At 57.4% G+C, this 11,124-nt stretch overlaps 1 protein-coding gene across 5 annotated transcripts in view; it reads left to right on the top strand.

The window, feature by feature from the left end:
- Window positions 1-1,215: 1,215 nt before the first annotated feature.
- COL16A1 (collagen type XVI alpha 1 chain) overlaps window positions 1,216-11,124 on the top strand; it is a 50,837-nt gene continuing 40,928 nt past the window's right edge. For 3 of the 5 annotated variants that reach the window (XM_024766907.1, XM_024766910.1, XM_024766908.1), the window contains exons 1-12: window positions 1,217-1,590; window positions 3,167-3,273; window positions 5,204-5,278; window positions 5,386-5,503; window positions 6,363-6,486; window positions 6,798-7,064; window positions 7,682-7,762; window positions 7,945-8,070; window positions 8,842-8,895; window positions 9,179-9,205; window positions 9,753-9,788; window positions 10,803-10,829. In XM_024766907.1, coding sequence (XP_024622675.1) covers window positions 3,201-3,273; window positions 5,204-5,278; window positions 5,386-5,503; window positions 6,363-6,486; window positions 6,798-7,064; window positions 7,682-7,762; window positions 7,945-8,070; window positions 8,842-8,895; window positions 9,179-9,205; window positions 9,753-9,788; window positions 10,803-10,829 — 1,008 coding nt within the window. In that variant the 5' untranslated portion in view covers window positions 1,217-1,590; window positions 3,167-3,200. Of the gene's footprint in view, window positions 1,591-3,166; window positions 3,274-5,203; window positions 5,279-5,385; window positions 5,504-6,362; window positions 6,487-6,797; window positions 7,065-7,681; window positions 7,763-7,944; window positions 8,071-8,841; window positions 8,896-9,178; window positions 9,206-9,752; window positions 9,789-10,802; window positions 10,830-11,124 lie in introns of all 5 variants that reach the window. The other 2 variants (XM_024766909.1, XM_024766906.1) reach the window with 1 other exon arrangement.

Here is an 11,124-nt window from a genome sequence, read left to right as displayed (position 1 = left end):
GCAGGGACCACAGTGGCCAGCGTCTCCGTGGCCGTGGTTGCGGGTTTCCACTGACTCAGCGCCTCGGGCTCCAGAGGCGGGAAACCCCAGGCCTGCCCGCCCCTCTGGCTAGATGGGGCCACAGGGCTATGGCTCCACCATGTTGCTTCTCCAGGAAGCCCCCACCCCCCCCATCAGGGCACTCCAGGTGCTCCCACCACACGCATTCCTACCACTCAAGGGCCTCTTGAACCTACCTCTCCATAGTTCCTCATCCTTGGGGCCCAGAAATTTGTTTGCTGCCTCCAGGGGAGACCCTTGGGAGGGTCACCTTGATCATCCCCCTGCCTCTGGACAGAACTGGACACATTACCTGCTTCCTTCTCCTCCAAAATCCAATCTCTCATCCAACCTCAATTCCTCTCGGTTCCTTGGGTCCTGAGTATAAAGCAAAACCCTCTCCATCGCTGGGCTGGTCCAGTCTCACCCCCTCACCGGCTGCCAGCGTCCACGATAATAATGATAATAACAGTGAATATTTGTTGAGCTCTTTTTTTGTGCCCTTAGTAAGCGCTTTTACAGACTAACTTGTTTCCTGCTCACAATCCTGTGACGTGTATGCAGTCATTATCCCATCTTACAGATGAGAAAGTGGAGTCATAGTTAAATAGTAAGTTCAAAACCACAGAGCTAGAGCGGAGGACAGGGATTTGAGCCCTTCTAACTTCACGGAGTCAGTAGGAATAAGGGGACCCGCTGGGTTCCACTTGTCTGGAATTGAGTCCAGAGCAGAAGGGGTTAATTTAGCTCGCGAGCGAGCACCCACCCAGGCGCGCACACACACCCCAACTCCTGGAGGGGGCCCCCTCCCCCCAGTTCAGACGGTCAGAGAACAGACTAACTGGGAACGTTAGGCTCAGAAACTGGAAAAAGCTGACCAAGGAGGCTTGGGTAGCCGCCACGTCACGGGTGCTGCGGAGCTGGGGAGGAGGGTCTCCATCCTCCCCTCCCCCCAGCCCCGCCACCCTTCTGGAGGCCCAGCGAGGGAAGGGGAAGGGGGTGGCACAGGGGAGGCCCTTCAAGCTCCAGGCCTGGCTCTTAAAGGGCCGGACTCCCCGCCCACCCGCCTGCCGCCAGAGCCCCTTGCAGGGCAACTCCGGGCACGCAGGGTCCCGCCTTGCTCGCTCGCTTACCTGGCGCGGGGCAAGTGGGAGGGATGGGCTTGGGAGCGCCGCCAGGCCAGGAGTGGGCCTTGCGTCCTGCCGCCTCTGCCACCGCTGGAGACCCCTCCCGGTCCTCCCTCCCTCCTCCTGCCTGGCGGGCGGGTCCAGCTGTGTTCCATTAGCGGCCCTGGCAAGTCCCCAGCCCCCTGGAGCCTCCCCCTCTTCCCCCACCCGGAGTGGCCGGCAGTCCCCGGCAGGCGAGCGGGCATGCGAGCGGGGCAGCATTCAGCCCCAGAAGCTCAGGACAGGGGAAACTGGGGACCCGAGGCCGGCCAGAAGTAATCGAGGACCTTCCAGCGGGTCTGAAGAACCCAGGCCCTGCTTCCCGCGGTTCGCTGCGTTGGGCTGCCTGGATTACACAGTGAGGTGGCGGGGATCCCCAGCCACGGTAAGTGGGGGTGGAGCGGGTTGCCTCGGGCCTCTGGACTGAAGGGCCCCGTCTGCCCCTGACTTGCTGTGTGACCTGGGGCAAGAGGCATCCCTTCTCTGGACCTCAGTCCCCTTCTTTAAAGCAGGATGAGCTCTACCTCCATTGCAGTTCTGACTCTCCCTGCCCCCAGATCTGTGCCTTCATATATGGACGGGGTCATCTCCTCGGAAGCTTCTCTCTTATCCCTGGAGCCCCCTGCTCTGGATGGGGCTAGAGGAGTGAAGTCGAGAGGTCAGGAGCAGGAAGGGGACAGGGAACACATGGAAGTTCACATGCATTCACATGCCTCTCACAGTTGCCAGTCCTTCCACTGACTGGCAGGAGGGGGAGGTCACCATAGGGTTTGAGAGATAGGATGTGCATGCCACCAGAATGGGGGATGAATAGGGTGGGGGAGCAGTTCTGCCCCAGGAGGAAGGAGATTGGGGTCCTATCTCCAAATATATTGAGGCTAGGGGTCCTTCCTGCTCTCATTCCCTGTCCAGAACAGAGGGAGGGGAAACAGAATTCCTTTACAGCTGGAGGGAATGAGGTCAGACTTGCATAAGAACTTCCCGACAGGAGGGCCTATGGAGGGGTAGTCATAGGCTGGCTGTGTGCACGTGTATATGTACTAGCTGGTGTGTCTAGGTGTACCGTGAACGTGTGTCTCTGTGACCATGCCTGTGTGCAGGTAGGACTGTACGCACACACGGGCACAGATATGTCTCTGTGTATATGTGCCTGTGTGTCTGTGTGTGTCATGCTGACACATGCATGACTGTGTGCGTGAGCGAGCTGCCTGTCTCGGGGGAGGCTGGATGATGTATGGCTCTGCTGGCCGCTTGCCGAGCCCGCATGGATTTATCTGGGCCCATCCATCGGGGTTTAATAAACTAAAAGACGAGCATCCATCAGCAGGGGAGGTTGGCAACAAGGTCCTAAGCCCGTTGACCTGTTCTCCCGTCCACTGCACCCATGGGGGAGGCTTCCTTGGCTCATCAACCCTGTGATGCCTTCCAGGAGACTCAGCCCAGCTGTCAGCCCCTGACCCTGCGGGTGCCAGACAGGGCCGCCTGGCTGAGCTGGATGCGGCTAGCCAGGTGCCAGGCTAGCATATACCTATACAGTGCACAGGTTGATAAAATATTGAAATACTTCCAAGTGTCTTGGCAAATAGCCTCTGCCTCAAGCTTCCTCGCTATCCCGAGTGACCTGGCCTTCTAGGACCCTCTAGATCTCTCCTCAATCCAGCAACTGTCCACTGACGCAGCCAGATGCCGCCTGGACCTGCTTTCAGCGCTCCAGCCAGCATTCTGCTCTGGCTGGTCGGTGTCCGTGCCATACCGGTGGTTAAATATTTTGAATATCACCTCGGCCCAAATCCTAGCCCAAGGCCTGTGGTTGGGCCTCTGAGGGGGACTGACGTCTGGCTAGACCTCCTGCAACCCCAGTACCAGCACCTGGGCCCCATGGGCTGGTTGCTGCTTGCCCACGTGTGGAATTCTGCTCTGTGAGCTCAGGAATCCACCTTCCTGCTCTCTATGGTTTTCAGGTGCTGTGGCTGCGGCCGACTTCTCTGGACCAGGATGTGGGCATCTTGGGCTCCTGGCTTGTGGCTGCTCAGTCTCTGTGTTATCTGCAGCCATGAGGCAGATACAGGTGAGATGACGTGAGGATCAGAGTGCCATAGGCCTGCCACTGCCTCTCTGAGGTGTGGGGTCCTGTGCACGTATGTGACCACGGGCCTGGGTCACGTGGGCATTTATAGGAGAGTCCAGAGGCTGGGCTCAGGGTGGCCTGAGGTGTTTGCACGCATGAGCCAGTGTGAGGTGAGCTAGAGAGGATGTGTGTTTCTGTCTACATATTTGTGTGTCTCTGGGCCTCTCTGCGTTTACATCTCAGAGTTGCTGTGTGCATCTGTACATACTCCCGTGTCTCTGTGTGTGGGAAGAACCACCCACCCTAATACATAGACCCAACCTGTGCCCCAGCTGCTGGTGGGGCCAGCGTGGTGGGCAGGAGCCGGCAGCAAGCTCTCCCTGCAGAGGGAGGCTGCGTATCCCCAAACGGGCCAGGCCTCTCCAGTCCTTGCCCTGGTGGAGAATCCATCTTCCAGCCCACGTGCTCCTCCTCCTCCACGGCGATCTTGGATAAAGGGGCCGCCTCAAGGTCCAGACGCCGGATGGGACAAAGGGTGTAGCTTTCCAGGGCCCAAAGCCAGAGGAAGTTGACCAGGCAACTTGCCCTGCCCTGCTAGGTGCCCTCTGGCTGTGTGTCTGAGCAGAAATAGAACTCCTAGAACCCCAGATCCAGCCAAAAGAGGCAGAAAAACCAAGATGCAGATGTGAATGGGGTACATGTGACTGTCTGTGTGTATACATATGTGTTTTTGCATGTTGGCATATATGCCTTACTGTCTTCTCCCTCACCGGGTCCCCTGGGGATTGGGACAGATAATTTCAACATCTGTCAGGAATTTGGGCCCGTTGCCAAGGGGTGAGTCACCCTTTGCTGCTGCTGATGCTAAAGACAGTGAGAGTTTTTCTGGACAAACCTGGGGGAGAAAGATTCCAGGGGGGGTCACTGGGCCTAGGAATCCAGGATTCCTTCTTCCCGCCAGGCATCCCAATGCCCAGCTTCTAGGAGCTGTATCCACCGGCTTGTCCCAGCTACCCCATCTGCATTGATTAAAAGGTTTTTTTTTGATTCTAGCCTCCATCTCTCCTGTTGTAGCACTCTCTCATTACTTCTGCTCAATCAGCCCTAGAGAAGAGGCAGGCGCATGGCTGCCTACCTGTCCCTTAAGGGTTTTGGAGACCTGACTAAGCTATCCCCTTCTGCACGAGCCTTTACCCCCTTAATATACCCTGTCTGGAGCCCCAAGGTTCTGGTGGGTCCCTTGAGCTTGTGGTCCACTCAGGCCCTCAGTCTTTTCTCACAGTTTCATAATGTAGTTATCCAGGTGAAAAGTCAATCTGTTGACTCAGACTTGTGTCTGGCCTGCTTGTCTGTTTTGGCTGTGGAAAGTGGAACCCCACCCATTGCTGAGAACATGTGTACCAGCAGCACATGGCATCCCTGGTGGCACAGGCATCTACAACTCACACATGTGCAGACATGTGCATGCACTGGTATATAACCCAGTGTGCATGGACCTGACGTTTCCTTGCCCCTGAAGTGCTCCTCTGTCTCCCACTTGGGTGTATGTTGTGGAGGGGGCACATGTATATACACAGCTCCCCACCCCCATCTGAGCTGTAGGCCTGCCCAGAGTTTCTTTCATTCTCTTGCTGGCCTGGCCCCTGACTTGAGGGTCCTAGGGAGATTTGGGTTCTAGGAATTCTGATCTTGCTCTGCTATGAACTTACTTAGTAGCCTTGGGCCAGGCCTCAGTCTTCCCATCTGTGCATTGGCTCCCAGGGTAGCCAGGGTCAGAAGGCAAAAGGTGAAAGCAGCCCCAAGGCAGAGCCTGGGTAAAGATGCAGTGTGGGGAACATGAACTTGCTCCGTCCCAGGTTCCGCAAGAGCCCGGCTGTGCAGTCACCTCAGCCTGAGTCCACCAGATGCCCCACTGCCAATTCTTTTCCAGGGGAGCGGTGCCCACCTTCACAGCAAGAAGGACTCAAGTTGGAACACAGAAGCGACTTATCGACCAACGTGACTGGTGAGTGCTCATCTCATCCTGTCGTCTCCCTTCCACCATCTTCCTGGAGTGGCCAGTACCCCACTCACCTTTCCAGCTGAGCTTGTCATCTGCTGTCTCCCCTAAAGGCTTCGGTCTCATCCGCCGACTCAACCTCATGAAGATATCTGCCATTAAGAAGATCCGAAACCCCAAGGGACCTCTCATCCTGCGACTGGGAGCGGTCTCAGTCACCCAGCCCGTGCGGTAAAGGCCCCAGTGTGACCGCTGGGAATCAGTACTGACCTTAGCCACACTCCCAGCAACTCTGCATGTGGGGCCTAAGCTCAGGGGCACCCGTGGGTCATTGTGTCCTGCTTCCTGTCAGGAGTCAGCCTGGTCTCCACTCCTGGGCCTTGCAGGGCGTGCAGAGAGAAGGGGACTGGCAGGCCCACCCTGTGTCCTTTCCCCAACTCTGGCTAGCAGTGGGTGAGGACAAGTCTGCATCCTGTGGGCACCATGAGGACTCCAGGATGGAGGAGGGAACCTTCAAGAATTGTGTGTGTGTGTGTGTGTGTGTGTGTGTGTGTGTGCACCCACACGTGTGAAGTCCGAACTCCCACAATCCCTGGGTGGTCTGGCCCCTGTTTACCTCTCCAGCCTCATCTTCCAAAATGTTCCCTTTCTTTCTTGCTGCTCCAGTCGTGCTGAACCTGTTCATCTTTTTTCAGTATTTCTTTCCCTGCCCCTGCCCCGGTTATTCTCCCCAAGGCATCCTGGATTCCTTGGAAGCACTTACCACAATCCTAATGAAATAGTGCAACAGTCATTCTGAGGATCCTTTGTTTATGGCCTTACCTCCCGCATCACCCCGTCAGACTTGAAGGCTCCCTGAGGACAGGCCTCTTCTCTGTGTTTTCACTCCTGTTACCCCCCGCAGCCAGACCCACCACTGGCACATAGTAGGCCCTCAAGAAACATCTGTAGAATGAATGGATGTGTATATGTATGTGTGTGGCAGTTTGGAGGTGTGTGTCGTGTAGGTTCAACAGTCCTGAGGGCCCAGGGTGGGCAGCAGGTGGTCTCTTACCTGAGCCTCAAGGCACCCTCCCTGCTTTACCCCCAGACGTGTATTCCCTCGGGGCCTCCCCAGTGAGTTTGCCCTGGTGCTGACACTACTGCTGAAGAAACACACCCACCAGAATACGTGGTATTTGTTTCAAGTGACCGATGGAAATGGGTACCCGCAGGTGAGCCCGCCCCCCCCACTCCACCCCCATTGCTCTTGGCCATCGAGCAGTACCAGTCCATACCAGCTTCTGTCCCAGCTTGTGATTTCTGGGGCCTCCCCGCTCCATCCCAGTGCCCACCCTCAAGGCCACCCCCACCCCACCTATCCCATCCTCTTAGGAGGTATTGCTCTGTGACCCCAGCCAGCTTTCGTCCCTTTCTGGGCCTCAGTTTCCCCTCCTGTGAAATGAGCTTGAGAGCCCTTACCTTTGTCATGCTGTGGCTTGGGGGGCTCTGATTCTCTGTCCTTGCCTTTCCCAATTCCACACAGATTTCCCTGGAAGTCAACAGCCAAGAGCGGAGCCTGGAGTTCCGGGCCCGGGGCCAAGATGGCGACTTTGTGTCCTGCATCTTCTCAGTGCCCCAGCTCTTTGACCTGCGTTGGCACAAGCTGGTGCTGAGCGTGGCTGAACGCGTAGCCTCTGTGCATGTGGACTGCACATCAGTCTCCTCCCGGCCTCTGGGGCCCTGGCGACCCATGCAGCCTGTGGGCCATGTTTTTCTGGGCTTAGATGCTGAGCAGGGCAAACCTGTCTCGGTGAGTGCTAGGTCAGGCGTGGACTCTGCTCCTACTTTCTGGGAGCCTGAGTGAGCTCCCGGGAACCTATATCTGACCAGGGCTTTCCCTTGCTCAGAATCCTCTCATGGTTCCCCACTGACCTCCAGATGCAGCCTGAACGTATTAACCTGGCATTCAAGGTCTTTCATGATCTGGTCCCTATAAATGACTGCAGCAGCATCTTCTGTTCCATCTTTCCATGCAGCTTTTGCTCTGGTTGATCCCATCCCAGACATCCATCTCACCTAATACTTTCACACCACCAGCCTTTGCCTATGCTGTTACCTCTGCCTGGAATGCTTTTCCTTGTATACCTACCTGCTGAATATCCACTGGTCCTAAGGCCCAGCTTGAATGAAATCTCCTCTTCCCCTCTTCCTCTGGGCCAAAGCGAACATTTCTCCCCCTTCTCCCTCTTTCTTTCGCATATAGTTTTGTTTTGCTTTTTGTGACAGCTGTATTCTTGATGGTCTCCCAGGCCAGACTAGAAACCTTCTGAGGGCAAAGTCTGGGATGGAGCCATCTCTGTGCCTCATTAGGGGCCAGAACTCAGAGCTATTTGCTAGAATGAAGTGACACTTGTGTGTCCCCTGCAGTTTGACCTTCAGCAGGCACACATCTACTGTGACCCGGATCTTGTGCTGGAGGAGGGCTGCTGTGAGATTTTGCCGGGAGGGGTGAGTGGCCTGGCCCCAGCACAGCTGGGAGGGGTTGGGGCACTGTCCAGGGACACAGTGTGCTGGAGACGGAGGACCAGGAAGGCGATGCCTAGAGATCTTAGGATGATGAGTGGGTGAAGTGGCGGGGGGGGGGAGTCTGCCTTCTGTACTGACCCCAACCCTTCCCCCACACTGGGCAGTGTCCCCCAGAGACCTCCAAGGCCCGCCGGGACACGCAGAGCAATGAGCTCATCGAGATCAATCCACAGACTGAGGGCAAGGTCTACACCCGCTGCTTCTGCCTGGAGGAGCCGCAAAACAGCAAGGTGGGTAGGCAGGGCAGGAGACATGGGCATAGACAGGCACTAGTGGGCCTGCCCCTCCCCTGAGCTGACTGGGGCCTGGCCCCAGGGTCAGTTGACCATGTGCTTCTTTGCTTCCCACCCCTATCGGATTCTGGTAGGCAGAGAGACAGCCCACTGTAATACCCTGTGCCTGCCTGCCTGCTGGCATTGAGAGTTGTGCCCATCTAGCTCTGGTACTACCCACACCCTCACGGGTACCGTCCCAGACCCTAGTGAGGGAAGGACCAGGCTGGCACCCAAAGGCAGTTTCTCCAGGACAGGGATATCTGGGATCAGAGGCCAGGTGCCACACTGCTTGCCTTGGGGCTCACTCATTGTCCTGGGCTCAGCCCGGGCAAATGCCAGGCTGGTTCCATGCCCAGCACCATGGCCAGCTGCCCTGCCCGCTTTAGGTTCTTCAGGGGCGGCAGGGAAGCCCAGTGCCTCCCGTAGCCCCACACCGTGGCAGGGCAGCCTCCCTGCCCGCCGGGCATCTTGCCCAGCTTTTGGCTGCAGGAACACAGGATCCCATTGATTCGTGGTCTTGTTTTGTCCGACATCACGTGGGTGGGGTGAAAAGGAAGGGGGGGGCCTGTTGGGGTGCCAGGGGCCTGAGCAGGCTCTTGATGACCTGGGAGCTGCCGGATGTCAGACTGAGGCATCCTGAGGGCCCCCCTGCCTGTGGGCCCCTGTCTAGTGTGGGCCCCAGAACTGCCCCCTCCTCAAGATTCCCCCCTTATTCTGTCTGCTCAGGTGGGCGCCCAGCTGACGGGAAGAATCAGCCAGGAGGCAGAGAGCGAAACAAAGGTAGAGACAGTGCGTGGGCGGAGGAGCTGCCCTCCCTGCCCTCCGTAAACCCCTTGAGTAAGAGACTCTCAGCCCATGCTCTTCCCACCTGCCCCCACTCTCCCGGACAGAGCTTAGGATTTGTAGGTGCCAGCTCTGAGAAGGAAGGATGAATGGGAGCGAGACAGACAGTACCTGGCACTATCTAGGACACCTGCTTCTGGTGGTTCTTGGGTAGGGGTTTTGGAAGCAGTGCTTTGTCCCCTCCATTCCCTACCCATTCTCATGCCCTCCCTCTTCCCAGGTCCACCAGGAGACAGCAATGGATGAGGTAAGCCTCCCATCTAGACTGGCAAAAAGAGCTTGGTTGGAAAGGTGCCAGCATGAGCCCTTCGGACAAGGTTTTGGTGCCCTGGAGCCTGGGCATGGGGGTGTGGGATGACCACACAGCTCCCAGCGTTCCTTGGGGACCTGATGCTGGACCCTGTCTGCCTGCTGCTTCTCCTTAGGAGCCGGGTGTTCAGCCCTGGACACTCCTGCTGAGTTGGCAGCAAATGGCCACGGATATCTTGGAGAGAGCCCAGGCCTTGGCCATGGGACCCTGGATTCTGGGTCTCACTCTGCTCCAGCATGCTGTGTGACCCAGGGCCCACTGCTATTCCTCTCTGGGCTTCAGTTTCCTCATCTGAGAAATGGCTTGGCTCTGGGTCGGTGGCAGTTGAGGGGCGAGGCCTGTTTGGCAGGGTTTCCATCTTTATGCTCCTCAGCTCCCCCCAGACACCTGTGATGCTCTTGGTGTGTGTAAGGGGGCCAGTGGGGTGGAGAGGGCTGGTCCTGGGCTCGCAGACCTGACCTCCAGGCCCATTCTTCCTTTTCAGTGCCCACCCTGTGTCCATGGTGCCCGGGAGAGCAATGTGAGTGAAGAGAGAGTGTGCTGGGTGGGGTGGACGGGGCCTGGGAGTGGGCGTTGCCTAGAGGTTGGCTTGGCGGCTTCCTGGTTCAGGACAAGGGGGTCTTTTTGCACTTTCACACTCTCTGCCTGCCCACTCCCCGGAGCTGGGTTTGACCCACGCCCGCAGTCCCACCAAGCCAGGGCCCCAGGGAAGGAAGCCTCATGCAATGTACTGGGCTCCAGGGTGGAATGGGGCCGGGGTGGCGGCTGGCAGAATCAGAGCCTTGGTTGCTGATCCCAGCTTGGCACTCCCCACAAGGACTCAGGCCTGCTCTGCTTGGAAGTCTTACCATGTCATCTTACAGGCAGAGAAGGGGAAGGGCTGGCTCAGCCCAGCATGGCCCCCCAAACCACATGTTGGCTCAGGGCCTCCCCTCCTATCCCTCTCTAGCTGGTCCTGGCCCATCCTCCCTCTGGGGTCCAGAAGGACAAGGGAAAGGGGCTCAGTGCGAGCCCAGCTGGTACCCAACTGCTTCTCTTCCGTGGGCAGTATGAGTCACCACTTTCCCACAGCCTGACATTCTGCGTTGACATTCTGCATTGATCCACAAAGGGCACAGCCCCCGCTCCCCTCGGCTCTAAGCCCCTGGCCTTGGGGGACATCAGGAAATACCCCCTCTGCTGACCTCCCCTGTTTCCGTCCTGTCCTCCACCAAATCCAGTAAAGCTGATGGTTCCCAGATATGCAGGGGTTACCATGGCAACCGAGCAGCCATGTTATCCTAGCAACTGCGGGGTGGAGCTAGCCAAAGCCAGGCAGGTTAGAGAAGGTAGGTCAAACCCCTCCGTAAGTTTGACAGCTTTGGGAAATAAAATCAGCATGCTGGTTGGCCTGGGAGACGTAGCAGGGACTGGGGTTTGGGCTGTTGGTTCAGCCACCCCTGTGTGACCCTGGCTAAATTGCTTGCCCTCTCTGGGCCTCTGTTTTCCTCTCCCTCCCTGAGGTGATTGCATCCTCTCTCATCTGTCCCCTCAGGTCACAATTGGTCCCTCTGGCCCCCAGGTGAGTCCCAGATGGAGAACAGGCCACCTCTGCCCTCTTCAGTGATGCTAGTCCATCTCACGGCATGTGGCCCCTTGGCTGTGTGTATATATCAGGGCTACCCAAGCCTGCATATATGTGGGGTGATTAGATGTGTGTGTGTGTGTGTGTGTGTGTGTTGGAGACAGTAGGGGGTTGTGTGGATGTGAGGATGTTAAGAACTGCCCTTTTCTGAGGGCCTACTGTGCATCAGGCGCTGGGCTACCCATTGACACCATGACCTTCCTGAACCCCCTCAGGCATCTTGCAGGGTGGG

The sequence above is a fragment of the Neophocaena asiaeorientalis genome, unplaced genomic scaffold (genome assembly GCF_003031525.2).
Source record: "Neophocaena asiaeorientalis asiaeorientalis breed wild unplaced genomic scaffold, Neophocaena_asiaeorientalis_V1.1 scaffold79, whole genome shotgun sequence".
Taxonomy (NCBI): Eukaryota; Metazoa; Chordata; class Mammalia; order Artiodactyla; family Phocoenidae; genus Neophocaena; species Neophocaena asiaeorientalis.
This window is presented reverse-complemented; position numbering and strand designations above follow the sequence as displayed.